At 50.6% G+C, this 22,054-nt stretch overlaps 8 protein-coding genes across 8 annotated transcripts; 3 read left to right on the forward strand and 5 right to left on the reverse strand.

Moving 5' to 3' along the window:
* Positions 1-137: 137 nt before the first annotated feature.
* On the forward strand, positions 138-1,745 carry PC9H_002095 (uncharacterized protein; the record flags this gene model as incomplete). Its single annotated transcript, XM_036771737.1, has 4 exons — positions 138-300; positions 355-924; positions 979-1,156; positions 1,205-1,745. 4 exons carry the CDS (start codon positions 138-140, stop codon positions 1,743-1,745), a joined length of 1,452 nt encoding a protein of 483 aa, XP_036626358.1.
* A 457-nt stretch (positions 1,746-2,202) lies between these two features.
* On the forward strand, positions 2,203-4,680 carry PC9H_002096 (uncharacterized protein; the record flags this gene model as incomplete). Its single annotated transcript, XM_036771738.1, has 4 exons — positions 2,203-2,319; positions 2,373-2,467; positions 2,517-3,088; positions 3,137-4,680. The coding sequence occupies 4 exons, from the start codon at positions 2,203-2,205 to the stop codon at positions 4,678-4,680; spliced, it is 2,328 nt and encodes a 775-aa protein (XP_036626359.1).
* A 1,230-nt stretch (positions 4,681-5,910) lies between these two features.
* On the reverse strand, positions 5,911-8,093 carry PC9H_002097 (uncharacterized protein; the record flags this gene model as incomplete). Its single annotated transcript, XM_036771739.1, has 4 exons — positions 5,911-7,148; positions 7,202-7,773; positions 7,826-7,920; positions 7,974-8,093. 4 exons carry the CDS (start codon positions 8,091-8,093, stop codon positions 5,911-5,913), a joined length of 2,025 nt encoding a protein of 674 aa, XP_036626360.1.
* Positions 8,094-9,343: 1,250 nt separating this feature from the next.
* PC9H_002098 (uncharacterized protein) lies at positions 9,344-11,025 on the reverse strand (the record flags this gene model as incomplete). Its single annotated transcript, XM_036771740.1, has 6 exons — positions 9,344-9,604; positions 9,664-9,812; positions 9,873-10,083; positions 10,137-10,256; positions 10,307-10,719; positions 10,836-11,025. 6 exons carry the CDS (start codon positions 11,023-11,025, stop codon positions 9,344-9,346), a joined length of 1,344 nt encoding a protein of 447 aa, XP_036626361.1.
* Positions 11,026-11,645: 620 nt separating this feature from the next.
* PC9H_002099 (uncharacterized protein) lies at positions 11,646-14,113 on the reverse strand (the record flags this gene model as incomplete). The annotated part of the gene is made up of 6 exons (XM_036771741.1): positions 11,646-11,963; positions 12,020-12,446; positions 12,540-12,625; positions 12,816-12,906; positions 13,602-13,723; positions 13,778-14,113. 6 exons carry the CDS (start codon positions 14,111-14,113, stop codon positions 11,646-11,648), a joined length of 1,380 nt encoding a protein of 459 aa, XP_036626362.1.
* Positions 14,114-14,753: 640 nt separating this feature from the next.
* On the reverse strand, positions 14,754-15,875 carry PC9H_002100 (uncharacterized protein; the record flags this gene model as incomplete). The annotated part of the gene is made up of 4 exons (XM_036771742.1): positions 14,754-15,024; positions 15,083-15,332; positions 15,383-15,619; positions 15,692-15,875. The coding sequence occupies 4 exons, from the start codon at positions 15,873-15,875 to the stop codon at positions 14,754-14,756; spliced, it is 942 nt and encodes a 313-aa protein (XP_036626363.1).
* A 2,032-nt stretch (positions 15,876-17,907) lies between these two features.
* On the forward strand, positions 17,908-18,545 carry PC9H_002101 (uncharacterized protein; the record flags this gene model as incomplete). Its single annotated transcript, XM_036771743.1, has 3 exons — positions 17,908-18,091; positions 18,148-18,326; positions 18,387-18,545. The coding sequence occupies 3 exons, from the start codon at positions 17,908-17,910 to the stop codon at positions 18,543-18,545; spliced, it is 522 nt and encodes a 173-aa protein (XP_036626364.1).
* A 430-nt stretch (positions 18,546-18,975) lies between these two features.
* Positions 18,976-21,976, reverse strand: PC9H_002102 (uncharacterized protein; the record flags this gene model as incomplete). The annotated part of the gene is made up of 4 exons (XM_036771744.1): positions 18,976-20,625; positions 20,915-20,945; positions 20,996-21,767; positions 21,952-21,976. 4 exons carry the CDS (start codon positions 21,974-21,976, stop codon positions 18,976-18,978), a joined length of 2,478 nt encoding a protein of 825 aa, XP_036626365.1.
* Between the last annotated feature and the right edge of the window lie 78 nt (positions 21,977-22,054).

The following is a 22,054-nucleotide window of genomic DNA, read 5'->3' on the forward strand; positions in this document are numbered from 1 at the left end:
ACCTTTGGATTTAGATCTGTTGTCCTCATTATATCAAAGACTGGTCAGAGTTCTAGAATCTTGATATGATATTGAAGTAATCTGGCGCTAGACAAGTCAGTGCAGTCTCACGGCACTAACGACCAGCCAACTACAGTATGCGGACGCGATACATTCGTCATTCACACCAACCCCCAGACCTCGCATCTACTGTAATAGATGCGTACATACAAGAGATTCTGTCAGCCCTTGTCTCGAATGTCCACTTGATCTCCTCCAAGCACCCCCAGGAGAAGGGCAGTGTCTACATTGGACAAGCGGGTAAGTGCGACCTTGACTAACAAGCGTGTTGGCTACTAATGATTAGCAAAATAGGAGTCATCCTGATGAATATTCACCTTGCACGCTTGGCCATAGAAGAGCACACTCTTCCGCACCGTGACCTCGCCGACAAACTCCTTCGTGCTGCAGTCCCACCGTCTTCAACCCACCTTCAGAGCCCTAAAGATGCATCTCGTGCTTCCTTCTTGGAGACTCCTATAGGCCTCGCCACATTATTGGTGGAACGGACCATGGACTCGGAGGCGAGCCCCGACTTCTCGGAAGCGTTGGCTTCAGCATGCCTTGATACAGTTCGTGATGCGGTTTCGTTGGCCATTCAAGAGGATGAACAGCATTCTCTACTGGACGATGATGGTTGCGAAGTTCTCTACGGACGCGCGGGTACCTTATATGCCCTCCTGCGACTCCGGACTGCGTCAAGTACATGTAGCAGTAGGCTGGGAGGAGAGGTAAGCAAGGTGGCTTCAGATAGCAGCATAGCTGCTCTTGTTGGATCCATCATCCTCCGTGGCAAAATCGGTGCAAAGGCGTATGGCACCGGCAGTCCACCGTTGATGTGGCGATGGCATAGAAAACGGTACCTCGGCGCCGCTCATGGAGTAGGTAGGGCGTACCTCACTGCCGTGACATGCGAGGCTGAAATACACACATGTCTAGCGGGAATCCTGCATATGCTCTTGATGATCCCTGGCCGTATTTTGCAGAAGCACTCCGAGGACATACTGGGAACGATCGACTGGCTGATACGGATCCAGGATACCACAGGGAATTGGCCTACCAAGGCTCCCGACGTGGACGACATCGTCGATCCGGCAGAGTCCAGCGATCTGGTACAGTGCGTCGCTCACAAATGGTATTACTTTTTGCTGACGGAATAGATCAGGTGGTGCCACGGTGCTACCGGAATCGTGCTCATGCTATGCACCCTTGTTCATCGCGCGACGTACGCACCGCAGATCCTCTTTTTATCGCACGCGCAGTTCGCATCGATCCTGTCTGGCATATCTAAAGGCGCGTCCTTGATCTATAGGCATGGACTGCTCCGAAAGGGTGTTGGTCTGTGTCATGGTGTTGCCGGGTCCGTGTATGCCCTCATTGCTGTCGCCTGTGCAGTCGAGCACTACAACTTGGGTGGTGCCGAGGGGCCTCCTGCTCACAGCCCTGTAGAATATCTCGCTCGGGCCGTTCACCTTGCGCATTTGGCCACCAGATATGTGGAACTTACTGCGGAAGGAAGGATGGCAGCGCCTGACCGACCGTGGAGCCTGTACGAGGGCTCGGCAGGCATATGTTGTGCTTGGGGAAGTCTGCTGACGCTCCTAGACCAGTGTAAGAGGTCAGAAAGCACTTTGTTCAAGCATGGATACGAAACTAGGAGTGGGTTCCCTGGGTTCGACGATATTCTAGTGGATGGATCTTGGTAGCTGCAGTACTATTCGAGATGAATTTATGAACCTTCGTATGTGATGCTTTGGCTTTATTTTATGAATTCTGATAACAGGGCCCCTTCAGAACATAGACGCCAACCACCAAGTATGTTACCCTCCGAAACTCTGCTAGCAATGATTGGCTGTCTCAAGAAGCTTGGGTGGTTACGGACTGGTAACCCATTAGAAGTCCAGTCAGGGTCCCCCTTTTCATATTAAATAACACAAGTCCTTGGGTAGCAGACAACGTTGCTCAAGGGGCAGATATACGTTGAATTCTCATGCACTATTCGTCTACTATAAGAAATAACAAACGGTGAATATTTGAGTATTTGTTTCAAGTTCGATGAGCCCCTGGCATCCTCGGGCGTCTACTCTATCACGGGACTGGATCACTTTAAAATAGAACTTACTCTTTGCGCTGCACTTCGTCGACGTGCTTGGTTCATTGACCATGCTTGCTCGCCACCCCCTTCTTGCGGTATACCTCGTTTCGTTGCTTCGGTCGGCGTATGGACAGTCGCCTGGCGCTTTCTCTGATGGCGGTAACTCTCTGGTCAGCGCTATGATGGTGAGCGGTGCATTAAGGGTCGTGAACCTTCGTCTGATCGGCAACCATGCCAGTTGTTTGTAGGGAACGAAGAGAATGTATATATTCTAGACAAGGCCGAAGGGAACAAAGCTCAGGTAAATAACCATCCTGCTTGGGGTGCAGTATGGTACGTGATGTTCTCAAATCCACTGCATAATAGCTGACTCGAACACAAGGAACTTCCATACTCACCAGACCGAAGTGATGGATGTCAAAACCAACGTATTTTGTGCATCTGGTATGCACCTACCGAATGGCTCATATGTAACATTCGGGGGAAATGGCGCGGTGGGGCCTGGAGGAAACATTGGGTCTGTGCCAAACAACCACGGCTCGGCGGACTTTGACGAAACATACCAAAACTTCGACGGAGGGAGATCTATCCGCGTCCTAAACCCGTGTACCAGCTCGGATGACTTTGCATCTTCTCAGTGTCAGTGGTTCGATGATCCTGCGGTGCTTTCAATGCAAAGAACCCGTTGGTATTCAGCTGCAGAACCTCTCGCTGACGGAACAATCGTTCTTATTGGCGGCTTCGTCAACGGTGGATATATAAATCGAAATTATCCCAATCGCGATCCAGAGTTTGAAGGTGGCGCTGCTGACTCTACCTACGAATTCTTCCCTGCAAACGGCCGTGCTCCTCAGACTATGCAATTCATGATCCATACCTCTGGCCTCAACTCCTACGCCCATACCTTCCTAATGCCTTCAGGGAGGATGTTTGTCCAGGCTAACTACTCAACAAGTACGCTTTTTTATTCCATGCTTGTAATCTACTGACAACGCCTGATAGTCCTGTGGGATTACAACAACAATGTCGAGACGCCTCTACCCGACATGCCTGGAAATGTCGTTCGAGTATACCCAGCTTCCGGCGCGGTTGCCATGCTCCCTCTGACTCCCGCTAACAACTACAATCCTACAATCCTCTTCTGCGGCGGTTCTGATATGCCAGACGAAGCATGGGGGAACTATTCCTATCCCGCCGTAAACACATGGGAAATCGCTGCTTCCAGAGACTGCCAACGTATCACACCCGAACCCACTGATGGTACTACGCCAGCATACAACAAAGACGATGACTTGCCAGTCGGGCGAACTATGGGTCAATTCATCATTCTACCAGATGGAAAGTTACTAGTGGTCAATGGGGGCGAAAAGGGTACAGCGGGTTACTCTGAGGCTACAAACCTCACTCCCATAGGATCGATGCCCTTTGGCATGTCCCTCGCTGCCGATCCCGTGCTCAAACCCGCCATTTACGACCCTAATGCTCCCGAGGGCAAGAGGTGGTCCGATGCTGGCCTTTCGGCGTCACAAATTCCTCGACTGTATCACTCCTCCGCTATTCTGCTCCCAGACGCGTCCGTTATGGTTGCTGGATCGAACCCCAACGTCGATGTCAATACAACCACAGTATTTCCAACTGAATACAGGATCGAGATATTCTACCCTCCCTATTTCGCTGCCACAACGCGTCCCGTTCCTTCTGGAGTACCAAAGACGTTATCATATGGCGGAAACCCTTTTGACATCACCGTTCCAGCGAGTTCGTATTCTGGGTCTGCGAACGATGCGGCCGAGAATACCACGGTGGTACTTATTCGTGGTGGATTTACTACTCATGCGATGAATATGGGCCAGCGATATCTCCAGCTCAACAATACGTACACTGTGAAGAGCGATGGATCGATCACCTTGCACGTAGCTCAGGCGCCGCCGAACCCCAACATCTTCCAACCTGGACCCGCGTTCCTCTTCGTCACGATCAACGGAATTCCAAGCAACGGTACTCTTTTAATCTTGGGTAATGGCCAGCTGGGAAAGCAGCCGACCTCTGATGCTAGTGCACTCCCCCCAAGCATACGGTTAGATAGTGCAGCCGGTAATGGTGACGGTTCATCAAGTGCTGGTACCGATCACGGCAGCGACAATTCGGGTGGCACGGGCGTGAGCACGGGCGCCATCGTAGGCGGAATAGTTGGTGCTATCGCTATAGTTGGAATAATCGGCGCTCTCATTGGAATATTCATCGCACGGAGACGACGAGCCGCTACCCACGCAGCAGAGACCTCGTTTATGATGAGTCCCACGGCGGGCACCGCTGGCCCTCGCGGAATGCGTAGCTCTGATTCTAGTGCATTCGTTCCTTTGCAACAAGACAATCATAGTCAGGCATGGAACGTTAGCACCGCAAGTTTGAATACCCCGTATAGAGACGACATGCCAATACCAGACCCCCTTGCAAGAGGAAGCTCGTCTGGGACAAGCATGGATTACGACCCCTACGCGGCCACTCCGCCGAAACTCGTTTCTCCCAAAATACCCAGATACTAGAGTCATCTCCATCCTTTTTTGGCGACGACGTAAATGTGTATAGCGGGGTGTCATGGACATTGCCATTTTCTTATTGTACGTTATCTTATATTGACACTATTAGTACACGACCTGTTGTATCGCTCATAGCCCACCCCAATCCATGCCTCATCTTGTATTGGAACACTCTGTTGTAATACCCTTCGAATGGACGTACTCTTTGCTATTTCTTGAACGCTCGAATAACCCGCGTGGCTCGCAGCGTGAAAACCATACTGTGGGTGTGGGGGGACACAAAGCTTTAGTCGAGGACCGTTTTATCATCGTCATTCATTACCTTCTAGTGGGAAAGATGGCAACTCCAGCCTATTTGCACGACTTCTACCCGTGTCTCTAACAGTCGCTATTCATGGCCTGGCCAAAGACTCGGCATGTTCTTCATATTCACAGTAAGGCGTATACCATAGCTAAGCAAGGATCAGAATTCTGTCAGTGGCACCAAGTAGGACTCGGATATGTAACCATGTACAAAGTGACCTTGCGCCTCGCGAGTCAAGCTTCGAATGAGAGTAGCCCTCCTGGATACTTGTCGGAGAGATCCACAGACAAAGGAGTAGACGACCTGCTTGGTTTATAATTGGTTCCAGAGTGTCGCAGGATAATTCAGTTCGCAAAGTCATTGGCACCTAACTAAGAACATAGCAGGCGAGCAATCCCAAGTACTGAACGCAGCTTTCTGGAACGTGGGCTTGCATCAGAGACAGTGAGGTACGATGGAATGCGAGGGGGAGTAAATGAGGTAGCGATACATGGTTTGTCCTGGGAAGCAGTCCCTCTATCCAAAAGGCATGTGTGCACGGTGGTAAATCTAAGTGCCAACAGTAAAAGAGAACGCCCAATGCTTGCGAAAAATGTCTGTTGACTGGATGATTGGATAATTGAATCTTCGAAAGCACAACCCGTTACTCGACTGTCCGTTGGTGAGAATGATTCAATCAGTAAGTTAATAAGTAGTTAGTCCGTGTGATGATGGCTATTCAACTATAAGTAGATCAAGTATAGATAGCGCAAGGGTCGAAAAGGCTCCTGGCGAATGTGGGGGATGAGCAAAGCATGGCAAAGCGGATGGTACAAAGGGATACAGATGGTGGGAGTCGCCCCCATCTTTGACAAAAGATGGATGGCAGCGAGGAAGTCGGAATTATACTGAAACAAGGGACACAACAATGAGCAAGCGTCAAATCAACAAAGTTATATGAAAGACGGACCGAAATACCACACTGCTGCGAAGGCGACGGCGAGAAGGCTGACGGGCGCAGCGCTAAACGAGATGGCGCCGTTGTTGTTACCGTTACTTCCTGATGATGTGCCTGTTGTCGAACCATCTGCTGATCCGGATGCGCTGTCCACTCGCACACTGGCGGGGAGCACAGTTGCCGCGCTAGTGGGTTGGGCGCCAACTTGACCATTTCCTACAATGACATATGAACCGTTGCTAGGGATGCCATTGACGGTAACGTGGAGGAAGGCAGGTCCAGGTTGGAAGAGATTTGGGTTGGGGGGAACTTGAGCGACGTGGTAGGTGATAGAGCCGTCATTGTTGACGGTGAAAGTGTGGTTGAGCTGGAGGAATCTTTGACCCATGTTCATCGCGTGAGTCGTAAACCCGCTACGAACAATAGCGATGATAGTGTTCTCAGCTGCGTCGTTTGCGGAGCCAGAGTATGAGGTGGCAGGGACACTGATGTCGAAGGAGTCGCCACCGTACGAGAGGGTCTTTGGTACGCCTGAAGGAACTGGACGCGTTGAAGCAGAAAAGTATGGGGGATAGAAGATTTCGGCTCTGTATTCGGTAGGGAAAGCGGTTGTGAGGTTGACATCAACGTTGGGGTTTGAGCCGGCAATGAGGACAGATGCGTCCGGAAGGAGGATCGCTGACGAATGGTACAAGCGAGCGATGTTTGACGTCGAAAGACCAGCATTAGACCAACGTTTGCCAAGGGGAGCATTGGGGTCGTAGATAGCGGGAGTACCAACTGGACCGGCTGCGAGTGACATACCGAAAGGCATTTGTCCGTAAGTAGGAGTCTCGTTGGTGCGCTCAGCATACCCAGCTGTGCCGTTCAAACCACCATTGACCATAAGAAGCTTTCCATCAGGGAGAATGACGAATTGACCCATGGTGCGGGACTCGAGCATGTCATCGTCCTGAACATAAGTGGCAGATGAACCATCTGTAGGCTCAGGTGTGATGCGTTGACAATCCTTGGAGGCCGGCTTGTTGAAGGTGTTGATAGCAGGGTAAGAGTAGTTGCCCCAAGCTTCATCCGGCATATCGTTACCACCGCAGAAGAGGATCGTGGGGTTGTAGTTGTTTGCGGGTGTGAGAGGAAGCATAGCGACGCCACCAGAACCAGGGTAAACACGAACGACTCCCTTTGGCATGTCTGGCAATGGAGTCTCAACGTTATTGTCGTAATCCCACATGACTGCGGGGAACATTAATGACATGATACTCGGCTGAGTATAGGTACTGGCTTACCCGTAGATATGTTGGCCTGGACGAACATTTTACCAGAGGGCATGAGGAATGTATGGGCGTAAGAGTTAAGACCAGAGGTATGGATCATGAACTGCATCGTCTGAGGAGCACGGCCGTTGGCAGGGAAAAACTCATAAGTAGAGTCAGCAGCGCCGCCTTCAAACTCAGGATCGACGTTGGGGTAGTTGCGGTTGACGTAGCCACCATTGACGAAGCCACCAATAAGGACAACCGTTCCATCTGCAAGTGGTTCAGCAGCGGAGTACCAGCGGGTTTTCTGCATAGAAAGAACAGATGGGTCGTCAAACCATTGACATTTCGAGTCGGCAAAGTTGTCTGATGATGTGCACGGGTTAAGAACTCGTATCGAGCGACCCCCGTCAAAGTCTTGGTACGTTGCGTCGAAATCGGCAGATCCTCTGTTGTTCGGTACGGATCCGATATTTCCCCCAGGGCCAATGGCTCCGTTACCACCGAAGGTAACGTATGAGCCGTTGGGAAGATGCATGCCTGACGCGCAGAAGACGTTGGTCTTGACATCCATGATGGTCGAGGTATGTGTGTTCATGTCCCTACATCCATTGGTCAGAAACTTACATACCCATCATCGAAAGTCTCGCGCACCATACAGCTCCCCAAGCTGGGTGCCCGTTAACCTGAGCAGCATTTCCTTCGGCCTTGTCCAAAATGTAGACTTTCTCGTCGTTACCGACGAACATCTAACATGTCGCGGTGAGCACTAGTAGAAAACTCGTTACTGCGAGTGACTCACCATCATCGCGCTGACTAGTGTATTCCCCCCATCTACAAACGATCCAGGCTTCACTTGAGCATACGCTGCAGGCAACGAGAGCTTTGCGAGCCAAAGGGCTAATAAAGAACGTGGAAGCATTGTTATTTTCACGAGAACTCCAGCGGAAGGGAAGAGGGGATGAGGAGAATAGAAATGAAGATGAGGGGAGAAGAGAAAGGAATGTGGTGGTGGAGTTGATGAGGGATAGAAAAGGTGTGGCACGCCCACCACGCTTGCAATTTTATTTAGGCCACCGAGTGCCTAGATCCTGTTGGCCCTTGTTTGTACATCATCCTTCTCGGACTGAGGCTGTGTGTGAAATCACGATGCACGTGACAGGATCCTGCGCTGGGCGGCCATTCACCGCCGTCAATCGCTTACAGTGGCATGCGCCTGCCGCGTACATACACAAACAAATCCAATTCTTTGCACTGGTTGGTAGGATAACACAGAAAGTCGGCTGATTTGCCTCATACAGATGCGCAAGGATTTCTCACAAGTCGACAATTGGTCGACAACGGGATGAATGCCGAGACTGGCTTTGCTGGCAGCCACGAAGGCCTTGTGCTTCAGACAAGACCATTCTCGGCATGCCGAGATTACAGTCTGGCATCGTCTAAATGTAAAATGTTATGTACACGCAGTGGGTTACCGATCAGAAGGCTTGTGAGTCTTCTTATTATGTATCAATTTGCTCTTAGCAACGTTGATAACAATGTACTAGTATGTACAACTCATGAGCTCGAGCCACACAGTCCGTAGGAATCCTTGTGCGGTAGCAAAGAGCCGTGTGCACGCCGCACACTGATAAATCGATAGCGGCGTAATGCCCAACGTTTCAAGGTAGGCGATGCAAGCGGAGTGATTAAAAAAAAGCTGATTGCTGGTTGACACTGGCGGCCGAGTATCGCTGCTAAACTTAGATCGCTTGCGGTGCGGGGAACATGTTTTACCCACTTTGTTCCGGTAACAAACGTAGTGGAGCCGGTTCCGAGTTGGTTTACTTCCTAGCTTGTATTGCTCAGGCTCCACCATTGGCGATTGAATATTGAATTGAAGACGTCGATGATAGTCTTCGGGCTGGGAAGATATCAGAAGATGGGCTTGAGTTTAATTTGGAGATGCAACGAGGTGGTATCAGGGAAGCGAAGGATGGTCAAATGGAGAATGACTACTGAGCCCTTTGGTTCTAAGGCATAGCCGAGCCATGGACCTCATATTAACGATGACCCCGTCGTCCAAAGTCGTTCACAACTAAAATTCCTTGTCTTACTCTTACTTTACAATTGAGCATCATTCATACAGTCAAGTCCCTGCCAGACCCATCCCATTGCTCGCTAGCCAGCTCGTCATAGCGACGCCGCAACATACGCATTGAAATTGTACCTCCCTGGTTGCATTTTGAACGATATTTCTTGCGGGTCGAGTATCACCACCGGCACACCTCCTCTCGTTATCGCCGCATGTGGCTGGCAGTCCGCCTTCAGAGGCAATTTTGCTTTCTGAAGCCCAGGCGTCGTGAAGCTCGTCACCTCGTTCGATGGGCCACACGAAAGCGTGATGTCTCCGGGGGCGTCAAGGAGAGCGACCACCCACATATAATCTTCCGTCTGAGTTATTAGTCGAGATGAGTACATGAGAAGCAGTAATAAAATGCGCATATACTTACCCAATCAGCGTTGGCCGGCCTACCAAGAGGGTCTGACGCGGATGCAGCGGTGGGATGGGGCCGCATCCAGAGAAATATACGCTCCTTGCCCATCGGGTACACACCCGTCTTGAATGCAGTGATATAGTAAGAGAGCAACGGAAGCCAAGCTAAAATAGGTTAAGCCAAGTTCGCTTGATCATGAGCATTATATGAATAGGCATACAAACCTTGATGGTCAAAGCCATTTACCCACTCCTCCGAGCCAGGTTGATCACCGTGAATCGGGCCAACGTAATGCGACTCTCCGTAGTCATTCCAAGTAATGACTTCCACAAGGCCAATCTCGTTGCGGTTTTGTACGAGTTGCTCCATACGGGTCGCAAGGAGCCAGTCGTCTCCGCGGAAAATGAAGTTCTTGTTATATGGGAACCCGTAGTGCTGAGGCACTAGTCAGACATGCTGATGCAGAGAGGGGAGAGAGGGAGACCCACAGTGAAGAACCATGGCGATACCCCAGCCATGTACGACTGGTCGATCCTCAGACCTGAAATGAACTCCCGGTCATAGTTGAATGAAATATCGGTTGGTCCAAGAGGCCAAGCGGAGTTCCACTAAACGAGACTCAATCAATGAATTGTGTAACAAGCGGCAGACAACTCACAGGAAAGATACCATCCAGCACGGAGTAGTCCTTCGACGCCGCTGGCTGGATGAAGAACGAGGGTATAAACGTACACCCCGGGTGATCTCTCTTCATTACACTCGCCCATCCTTCATTGACGCTTTCCTTTCCGAAGTAGCAATGTTCGCCTCCGAATGTTGATACCAGGGGCCCCCCTTTGTACTGGAGTTGGCTGGGATGAAGCCTGTATTTAGCAATGAGCTCGTGCATGGCATCGGCGTTGTCCGTAGAGGAGCAAGGAATGGATGTCATATCGAATGAAATGAAGAGTTTGAAGTTTGGATAGTTGAGGGCCGCGGTGTATGCTGCTTCGACACTGTTTGGATACCACTCGCCGTAGCCAATGTTGAGGGCAAAAGCGTCCAGCCCAGAGCTTGCCGCCAAGGAGATATCTTTACGGATGCAAATCCGGGAAGTAATCAGTGTAAGCGGTGTTACCAGATATCAAATATCAAGAAGAGGGTGGATTAATTAGCGAAGGAGTCCTATGTACGTTAGGCGAACTCGCCTTGCTCCCAATCTGCCGGGGTATAGTGGAAAGTATTGGCAACCATAAGATGTGCAACGACAACCTTTGCAGCATCCGCCCTGGGCGGTGAAGCTAGCTCAGGCGAAGAAACTTGAGGTATAGTGATTGCAGAAACGACCAAGGCTACGGCGAGGCAAGTGATCAATAGCTGGCTCAGAAAGGCGAGCATCTTGTTTGAATCGTGTGATGAAGGATAGTATGGTTGTGTTCGTTATCGTATAGCTTGAAGGAGTGTGGCGGTCGTAGTTTGCAATCCCCGCCTAGGCGGTGGTGGTAGGTCGTGAAGGTTAGGAAGTAAGGTTGAACACTGAGTGACTTCACCGATCGCGATCACAAAATAGGAAAGATGAATTCAACGGCCGCAAAATAGTAGCATATTTTCGTGGAACCGAGGACAGACTGAGCTGAGATCCACCAAGAAGGAGTAGTATCGACGTAACTCCTCATGAACGGGTAAATAAGAAGAGAGTGCAAGACTTTCAGGATCAGGATCGATGATCTCGGAAAGCAAAGAACTGCTGTTCCAGAATTACGGGGGGTTGTCGACCTAGGCCAGGCCAGAATGGTGGTGCAGAAACAATCATTCCGGAAAGTCGTATGATTTACGGGACCGCCGACATGAGATAGAGTATCGAATTTTAGTAAGGCGTAGGCCAGCGAATGGGGAACAGAGAAGCACGTAAATCGGAGAGTTCGTCGTAATGTAGTAATCACGTAGGGGTGGGGGATGAAAGCAGCATGAAAGAAAGGAAGGCATAAGATTTCGCCTTCGGTAGAAGTAGTGTTGTTTCACCACCTGAACATCTCCCCCGGATCGAAGTCGTCCAGCCCATAGCCGTAGCGAGCGATGTATTCGTCTCTTGGCAAGCTTTTGCGATCCCACTTCGTATGGACCACGTCCGACAATTCCGGGACGGTGTAACCAATAATACGACAATCCTGGATCTCCAGTGTTTCGACAGGGTTTCCGAACTCGTTACGGTCGTAAAAGAATTCTAGCACCGACCCAGCCAGAGAAAAATCGGCGTGGGGACCATCAGATAACAACCCCGCAAGAGGATACTTTCCAACTTCGGGAAGGAGATTTGGGTGTCCGTTTCGTGAAGTCTCTTCAGCATGTAAAACTATTCCCCGGGTAAGTTCTCTAAAACCAAAGTTCGTACATGCTGAAAGTGCGTGAACAAGTTCGACCAATCCGTCCTCTCGATGCCTGCAAAGGAACCGCCGAGCACGAGTGTCTGGGGTTTGACGATGGGAGCGCTGCATGCAATCGGAATGCCTCGAGCACGTCCCGGATTGAAAGTTGAAACGCCAATCTCGATGTCGAACGACGTGATTTCCCCAACGAATCCTTGTACATGGAAATGCGCAGAGCCGGAGTTGATGAAAGCCACCTTGTCTATCTTCGCAGTGACTAGAACAGGGGCTGAATGAATTCGGGTGCAATGATATTGTACGCGCGACGAAGGAGGGTATTGGATATACTGAAAAAGGCAGGCATTGTCCGGGTGAGCTGATAGGAGGGACACCCATGAGAGCCTGGGAGGAACGCCAATAACGTAGATAGTGGTGTCTCGCACGAAGTTGCTGCTGAGGAGATGCGGAGTCGGCGTAGTGAATAGTTCCGAGAGGAAAGAGGGCCGGCCGTCAGTTCAAGTTCTATGATGTAGGGTGGCTTTGGACCGTGCTAGCATCGTCTGTCCCCATGCTAGTTTCATAAACGAGATAGTAAACGTGTTCCACATGCGCGGTGTGTTGTAGACAATCTCCTGCCAGGTATGCTAGGCGTCCGATAGCCTTCTTGCGATCCACAACCTTTTCATCGTCGGCAAGGGTGGCTACGGCGATGGTGAATATCCTGGAGAGTGTGTCCGTGGGTAGTTTGTGGATTGGAAGCGACAAGTTGATGCGGGTCCCAAAGCCAAATCGGCGGCCACACACTTTCTGTTATCCAGCCACGGCCTTTTCATAGAGTGTGCCTTCAGCGGCGACGGACATCGACGCCATCGAACAAGTGACCTCCTGAATTGGGCTCTGAACAGTAGATCTCCTGTAGTAACGGGGATATCACCTCGAGAAGCATGCCCGTGTTCAGTACCAATGTTGTGAAACCAGGGCCAATGCTGTAGGTGGAAGAGGAGGCAATTGTATGACAAAAAGGGGCGGGGCTACCTGCATGACTTGTCGACAAGTCTCACTTAATCTCACTTAATCCGGGTTGAGTGAATGCAATGTGAAGATGCTCGAAAATGATAAAAATACAAATAGAATGGGAAAAGTCCAGCGATACAACCCCCATGGAAATAAAACAAGAAGTCTAACTAGATAGGAATGGCATAGGAAGGCATCGGTAAATGCTCGGACGTTTGATCGTCTCAGTTGTCTGGTTAGAAGAGAGTGTAATCATCTTGAGGAGAATCGGAAGAATAGAAGTGATCATTCTGATAGGAAGCATCGTTTGAGCTAGAGCTACCTGCAGAAGGGGCTGAGGCGAAGCCAAGAAAAGGTTCTGAAGACGAGTTGTCAGATGCCAGCGATGGTGCAGGGCACCCGGAAGGGGGCGTTGAGTCGATTTGGGGTGACTGAAGGCGCGTGGTGGAGGCGACCTGTCTCTGTCTTCGCGCAACGTTCTTTCCACATTGTGTTGGGTTATCGAGATGGCGAGTCAAAGCATCATCCCTCGAAAACCTGAAAGACGGTTCCGTGAGCATCTTCGCAGGGAGTAGGCGTAAATACAGTACAAACCTGCGATGACATGTGGGGCACTGGGGCACTTGCTTGGGGCCAAGTGGGCAGCTGTACTTCTTATGGCGAGACATCTTGTAGTTCTTGTCGGCCTCAAAGTTGCATTCGCATATCCACTTATCCTTTGAAAATGGTCAGCAAGGGGGATCTAGCTTGTGAACCAAAATGAGACGTACTTTGCGGTTTGCTTTAAGGTGAGAGCGAGGCTTGGAGACACTGTTCAGGGGGGGAAGCGCAGCTGGAAGATCTAGGTGTTCATTGCTAGGGAGAGTTGCCCAAGGGAACGTAAACCGAGGCGCCTGCTTGAGATTCTCCGATGTTGTCTGCGGCTCAAACATGAGGTTGTCGATTCGCCATAATCCTGGCTCGTCGAGGTGAGACCCAGAGGAGACAACGGGAAAAGCAGCCCGAGGATCGACAGTGGCAGGAGCAGCAGTAAGGTCGTCTGGTATGTAGGCCAAACCAAGGAAGTTGCTGAAGAAGGACGGAGAGGTGTGATTATCGTATTGCATTCTGACTGAAATCCGAAGAGTGGCTTGTTGGTGATGCGGGGGTGGCGAGGCTGAGATGAGCGGGATGGGAGAAATGGGGAGCGAAAGCCCAGGTACTTATAGGCGTCGGGCGACCAGCATCCAGGGACATCGTCGGACAATGCTCAGCCTCATTGACCAGGAGACGTCGCGACGAGGTGGATTGGTGAATGTTGAGGTTTTGATGGATAAGGAAATTTCGGGTGGCGCGATTGGGAGTGGCGACAGTTTCTTGAAAACGACTTATATAGTAATTTTTGGGAAGGGTGGCAACGGTGTTGAAGGCTGTGTGACTTGTGTGAAGAGAACGGTGTAGTGGGGGCATGGAGAGGAGGCTGAACAATAACTTAGTCTTCTGCTGGGTGTCAATCGTTGAACGTTAGACATGTGGCGAAAACTGGGAATAGCGTGACTTGTGAGGAGAAATGAGGGGGAATCGGGCTCATAAATGGATCCCCTGACTTCCTTAACTGGCTTGTTGCACTCTTAGCCTATCAACCTGAACGGGGATTGCTCGCTTGGAGGAAATTTGTTGGCTGAGTGACATGCCTCACTTACATTCGCCCTTAAAAGTTAAACATGAGTGGTGGTCATAGGGTATTGCAACTCGGGAGGGATTGATCTACACGACTGGGGTTTTGGGCTGAGGTGAGGGAGAAGTGTCGCTCTCCGACTTCTCAACCGAGCCGGCTTCGCAGGCTACTGGCCCTTCGACTCGCACCCCAGCACCCCCAGCTTGGGGCTCACCACCGTCGAGCAGCCCTAACCCAAACACTTTACCAAGGCTTGAGCGAAGTGCATCATAAACCGTCTGATGAGGGGCGGGTTGGATGGAATCGACGGTATGGACGTGTATGAGACCCGACAACGGGGAGAATGTGTACGTGGAATTACTGAGGGGAGATGCGTGAGTGATAGTGTAGCGAATACTAGTAGGGAAAGGTTACGCACACATCCCATTCACCCAGCCCACCGCTCACTCTGGCTATACCGTTGACTGTCAACCCTATGAAAAGGCTTTTTTCTCGGTTCCTTCGATTGCTATCATGGGCGGTCGAATTCTCACTCTCCCCGCCAACAAGAAATTTGCGGGATCCAGGGGTTTGGACAACAACTTTCCTCAATATGACTTGCGTGTCGGAATACAGTGCGTTTAGAGTGTGTCTGATGAACACAGCTGAGCTGAGATAAAGTGGCAAGCCTGCGAAGAAACGGTCAAACGCTGCATCACACTACGAAGAGGTTACAAACCTTCGACGTGTAGTGTTTTGGGGAAAGGCGCCGGCAAGGCAATTGGCGGGGTATATGAAAGTCGGATTTTGGGGCTATATATGGTCTCCACATCGTCTTTGTTTCGAAAGTCGAGAGGATTTGCGCTGGCAATGGCGCCTACTGAACGAGGCGTGCCAGATACTCTATCAATTGAGGATACCAATCCGTACGAGAAAAAATGGGGGAGTGTGCTCGTTAAAACATCAATCGCGCGGCCTATATGGTATAGGATGCAAAGCCTTGATAGCATCCGTGAGTCGAGAGGCAGTAGGTATCAAGAGTACGTACCAGTCCGAAGGTCCCATTCGGCATCAGAAATGGCATCATCGTGCTCAGGCCGCCGTGTGGGTTCCAAGTCGTCCGAGTTGTGTGTATAAGACCTAAGATGAAGAGCGGAAGTCGAACAGCGAGAATGCCTGAGACATTCTTGGATCTGGAATAGTCGGTGCAAGGGTATTTGTGCTGGCTTCATGACAGTTCGCTGCAGACTTAAACGGTTCCGGGGCCCTGGCAGTAGGCTGATAGACCAGCCTGTCTTCGAGAGTATGACAGTCGATCCTCTTACAAGAGACGCTGGTACGGAATTTGGCTGAAGGCCCCCTTTCGGTGTTTTCCGTGATGTCGGCGGGCCGGCAGATGGTAATTTGAGAGTCAGTGACCCACTTCCGCATTTGGACAACGCGTCTTTCCCAGTTATACCGCTACGCAGCGGAAGCGCCTTTATGACCATAATTGGGAGGACCGTCGGTCTTCTTGAAATTTGCCCTCCGATCCGACAAGTTCAACAGCGGTTGAACGATGAACGAGTGGCCGCTGCAACTCACACAAACCGATCCGCACTAGGTATGCTAACTGTGGAGCTGTGTTATACCCGAGAGAACCAACTCATAAATGATTCAGATTTGTTTTGGTGTCCGTCAACTTTTCATCCACGGTCTCCGGCTGCCATGTAGCAGCCACGCTCGAAGTGCGTGCCCTGGCTCCTCCTTGGACCTCAAAAAAATTCACTTGCTGCTGATGCTCCACCTATAATCATTCTTCCACAAAGACAAGAATATATCCCTGCTTGGTGATCAGACGGGCGCCCCGTCCTATGATGCCCCGTCATTTTGGAGCAGGAATTGTAGACAGGGCAGTGAAAACTCGCGCATACGCCACTATATCTAGTAGTGATGCCGCGGGTACGCAAAAACGACAACGCACGAGGTCCGACGCCGCTGAGAAGGACCAAGACGGATGCTTAATTCAACGACTCTACTCGTTTCCGTCTAAACCGATGAACCATCTCCGGTGCAGCGGTCGGAATGCGGAAGCTTGATAGCTTGATTTGCTTTGATTTCCTGGACATTTGGACCCACCGAAACGGCGTTGGGCCGCTGTTCGTCCGCGCCCCATGACACGAGGCTTCTGACGGCGACTCAGAGTCTGTTAGGATGTGGGTGAAGACATTTTCCAGACATACAAATCAACAGATGGAGCGGCCCGTCGTCCCACCAAAGCGTGTACCCAATCACGTCAAAGGCAGTTGTGGAGAGTGCCGTAAGTTATCCGGGAACCTTTCACTTACTCTATCTTCGTTCAGGTCAGTCAGCGTCATCGAAACCTATGATAACTTCGTGATCTCTCGCTGCATTGCACCGACCAACCGGTACCAAAACACCGCATCCCTACAAAGCGTTTTCTTCCCAGTCGCGCTACAGCCATAACAGAATACTGCTCGCCTCCGAGGCCGTGGTTTCTGGTATTTTCTCATGCCTCATGTCCCGTGAATAGAGGACGTTAATACAATAGTAAGTTGATCGCGATCATTAATCCGCGCTCACTTTACAATCTTGCACTGTAGAATATAGATATGAGACGTTGAGTGGTGCGCTCCGCGTTGCGGGCCAATTATCACACATGCCTCTTGCACGCCCCATAGGACTCCGTCATTGTGTAGTGGTCACTGAGTGCGCTCGCCATTCTTCCTGAAAATCGGCATGTGCACAAAGTGAGTGGAGCAAAAATTTCCGAACCCAAACCTACTAGGAACGAACTTTCCACTTGCTGTCCCCGAACGGCTGCGCTCTTGCGACGGCCGATGCGGTTCCCAAGGTCTTGTCCTGCTCACTCACATCCACGCTGTATCCGGACTCACCACATGCTTAGCATCACTCAGTATGGTCAACGTCCATCTGGTGGGCACCTCATGGGTGGCCGTGCTACCTCTCAGAAGGTTCCCAGTGCTGTCGCATTCACTTTTGGTAGCCTCTTTGAGCTTCTTCATCCTATTATCGAGGAATGATGCGGGTCGTTCCACCCGGGTCTTGAGTTGCTCCGCATACTATGGATGACGTTTTGCAAGCAAGGATGACCGAACAAGTTGCTCACGATCAACGATGAAATAGGAAAGTCCATTGTGCGCGAAGCGCATAAATATGGGACCCAGGACGATTCAATCCCCATCTCAATTCAGGTTTGAGACCTTCCAAGCAACTTTCAAGACCACTCCCAAACCAACGACAATGATCTTCTCTCGAGTCCTCCCTTTTTTCGCCCTCGCCCTCAGCTTCAGCATCTTGTCCGTAGCTAAGCCCGTCGCCGAAACTAGTGTACTCGAGCGCACCGATGGCGACGTTGGCACGGCTGACGTTGCCGCAGTGCTTACCCGCCTTAAGGCCTCGACCGACTCCACGCTCTCTCAAATGAGTATGTCTGTTTCCCCATACTTTATCTACGCACACCTTGGCTGATTCATCCTGCAGATACTTTGATGGATAGCAACCACGCGAACAGCGCCAACATAGTCCCGCTGATGCATGATCTCACCAAGTCTTTCACCACCGCCGGCGATTCGCTCAAAGCACTCAAGGGAAAAGTCAGCGCACGACAGCTTGGGCCTACAGATTCCGAAATTGCGGCACTCCTAGCAGACATCATTGCTGTGAGCTACATGATACCGATATTGATATTTCACGACGGCTAAAACCTCATGAACCACCAGGCTCTTGTCACGACCTTGGGCAGGCTCTTCGTCCGGGCTATTATCTTTCTTCCAACGCTCATGACACTGATCGTCTCACTCGACCTTGTGCTCCACGACTTACTTGTTGCCGTGGAAGCGCTTGTTGGTGGCGTCTTGGCCCTTGTCACTGGCATGTAAGTCGGGATTTTCTTCCCTTGGCGTGATCTATGAGCTAAGTATCGTACAGGTTGGTTGAAGTAGGGGGGTCGGTGGTCAGTGTGGGACTAAGCCTAGTGGCCGTTGTGCTTGGGCTCGGGCTCTAGCAAAGGTAGCGGATGGCTCTCGTGTGTGAATGTGAAGTCTCGTCTCTCCAATATTGTCTTAGCGCTTGTTGACTCAGCCAACGTGCCCGTCCAGAGGTGTTTTCTTGAGGATTCACGTCCGTCGAATATTATTTGAAACCCTCCTTTCCCTCACGTTCACGCTGTTCTGCAATTAAGGGAGACTAACCAGTAGTCAGAGCCTATCAATTTGAAAGCTATGACCTAGGTGGACCTTCGCCATCTTCCAAATTCAGAGTTTATTACAATTGTGATTCACAATATCAGAGTATCGCCAGGTACTACTTCTAGAACCCTGCAAACCCATACAAGTCGTCGAATCCATCTGAGTCGTAATAGTCGTCTTCTTCCTCCTCCCCCGAGTCCATCTCCTCACCATCCCAGGCGATGTCTGTATACTGCTCGAGGCGTGCGACTGCATCTTCGGTGACCTCGCACATTTCAATAAGCACATCCTTGACTGGCATATTGCAGTGCTTTCGTTGCTTGAGGAACCTCTCAAACACGGTGAACGATGGTGAGTCATGAAGATTGGCGTAGTGGTTGTCCGGATCAATGAAGGTACATCGCAATAGCTCGATGGTCTGTAGCTTAGGCACAAGGCGAGGCGACTTGGCTTTGCGTTTCGACGACTTGATCAAGGTCTGAAAGACAGGGAGGTGGACATCGTTGAGACGAAGTTTTTCAATCCGCTTGCAACGCTGGAAAATGGTCGTCCATTGTGCCTGTGTCATGTCGTGGAACCCGCCTACTCCCAAGGTAGGGACGATTTCGAGTGGTAGCGCCGAACAGAGGGCAACGAAGGCAACGCAATAGTGACGTAGTTCCAATTCTAGAATGATGGTAAGCCTTTCACACATCGGAGGGCCTTGCGGAGGGCCTTGACATGTAACGTCCAATCGGAGAGACTCGTCGAGTTCATGACCATCGAAGTGGACTCTATGGATGACTGGAGCGCCTTTTTCATTGAAGCGGCCACAAACCTTGACCAGACTTGAAAGATCTGGTTCTTCAAGAGGGGGGGATAGGCTGGTGAATGCTACGGATGCGCTGGGCGGATACTCGAGGTGGGTGAAGATAACAGATGCTTCAAGGTCAAGGGATGTAAGGGCTATATGTCTGAGGTTTGGGAGCTCAACGCGCGGGAGGGAGTCTCCGGGGCTATCCCTCACCAGGCCAGTAATGTCGATCTCTTCTAGTTTTGGGGAACAACGGAGAGAAGAAAGTAAAGACGATGGCCGCATTGTGGACCAAGAGGTAAGCGAAATGGCCAAGTGCGTGAGGTGAGGGAGTGGTGGGAATTCAGATATATTGATTCTTTCAAGATCAAGGTGACGAAGGAAAGGCATTTCGATGAAACTGAGAAGGAATGGATCCTGGGAGGGCGACATCACCGAGACCTCCAGTCGAAGGTGCCGTAGCAGTGGCGCACTACCAGCGTCACTCAGAAACCGGATAATCTCGCCTTGTGTAATAGCGCTGATTTCGAGCTCCTCTATACGGCTGACTTCCGCTATAATAGACTTAACCATTTCTTCGTTCGCCGCGGTGATCGTTAAGGGCCTCGTTTTGCAGTTTATCCGCAGAGGGGCAGATTTGGATCGCTTGAGGAATTCCAAGGCGCAATTGGGTTTCGAAATATCAATTGAAGACCACATTCGAGGCGAAGCAAGCGCGATGCTGCGCCATTCCTGACATACTCCGGCAACGTTCATCCAGCTTGCTTCCTTGAGAACACCTGGGATCCCATCTTTCGCAGCAAGGAATATTTTTGAAAGAACTTCCGGGGGGAGTATCGAGGTGTTGCTATACGCATTGCGTCGGGTTTTGAGATCACGGATTGACGCTTCGTGAAGAGCAATCCTCTCAGCAATCTCTTCGTCGATGGCACGTCGGACCTCAGTCGCGTCAATAGCCCGAGTAGACCTGGATTCTGACTGAGTTAATGCTCAACGGGGTAACTAGTATACGCAACATTAGAATAGAGTACGTCGGGGGGGAGAGTCGAGAGCTCAAGCGCTCAAGTTTTTGAAAGTCACGCGCCCACCATTACAAGGAACATATCAGGGGGGATTCAGTCTACTACTGCATGTTGAGTTCACGCTTATATTGGCACGCCACTTGCCACAGACAGACCTCGTCCGCAAACCCTTAGCCGAACATTTTGGATAGCATGAGGTGCTCCGAATGCTATCTGCAGATTTCCCGACCCCGACACTCTCCCACAGCGCGATCGCGATGAGGAGACTCAGAGAATCTATGTTAGAATCGTAAATCGATGCAGTGTGACAAATTGACTATCTCTACAATCCGAACATCAACCCATATATGCTTTCGATATCATCAACGTTGTAGTCGTCCTCTTCATCGGAGTCGTAGTCATCCTCTTCATCGGAGTCGTAGTCATCCTCTTCATCGGAGTCGTAGTTATCCTCTTCGTCCTCTTCATAGTAAGTGTCTTCACCATCCCAGAAGATCGGCGCATGCTTTTCGAAGGTTTCCACCGCTTCTTGAGTGATTTGGCACACTACAAGAGACACCTCCCCGACCGGCTTCTTGAGGCTCTTTCGTTGCTTGAGGAACCGCTCGAAAATGTGGAGTGATGGCGATGTCTCTGGTTCGGCGTGGCGGTTTTGCGGCTCGATGAAGGTGCATAGTATCATTTCGATTCTTTCTAGTTTAGGTAAGAGGAGAGGTTGCTCTGTCTGGACTCTGGAAAAGGGATGCGCGATGGGGAGTCCGCGAGATCGTTCTTTACCAAGCTGGAAATCTGAATCTCTTCCAAGGTAGGGGAGCGTCGTAGCGAAGAGAGTAAGGATGAAAACAGGATCACGGACTGATCGCGGAGCAAAATTTCCAGCTGCGTTAGTTGAGGCATTCGTGGGAGTTTGGAAATGTTGATGTTTGTGAGATGGAGGCGACGGAGGGAGGGAAACTCCTGAGGGATGACATGAAGAGGCAAGGAGGTAGTCGACCACCCCAAGTTCTCGAGTCGAAGCTGCTCTAACAACGGCGCACTCGCACCTCTGGTCGAGCTCATGAGCAAGAGAATTAAGTTGATGTGCCTGCTCGAATGCTGCTGGTTAATGACTTGCATAAGCCGATTAATGACAACTTATAAATCTTGACGTTCACTGTGCGGAATGGCTCCGGTCGGGTCTAAATTTGTGCTTCATCTCATTTTGTCGTGGATTTTATTGACTGGATGATACTAGATTATAATAACCTCCTAGTTGGGAAGTCGACGACACAACTAGGTCAACCGACTGGAAGTGCCTTCTCCTTCATTCAATGGATACAATTTTGTACAAATCACTAAACTTACTTAAAACTGGAATCCGCCCGGTGGAATACAAGTACGTATAA

This window comes from Pleurotus ostreatus (assembly GCF_014466165.1).
Source record: "Pleurotus ostreatus strain PC9 chromosome Unknown scaffold_10, whole genome shotgun sequence".
Taxonomy (NCBI): Eukaryota; Fungi; Basidiomycota; class Agaricomycetes; order Agaricales; family Pleurotaceae; genus Pleurotus; species Pleurotus ostreatus.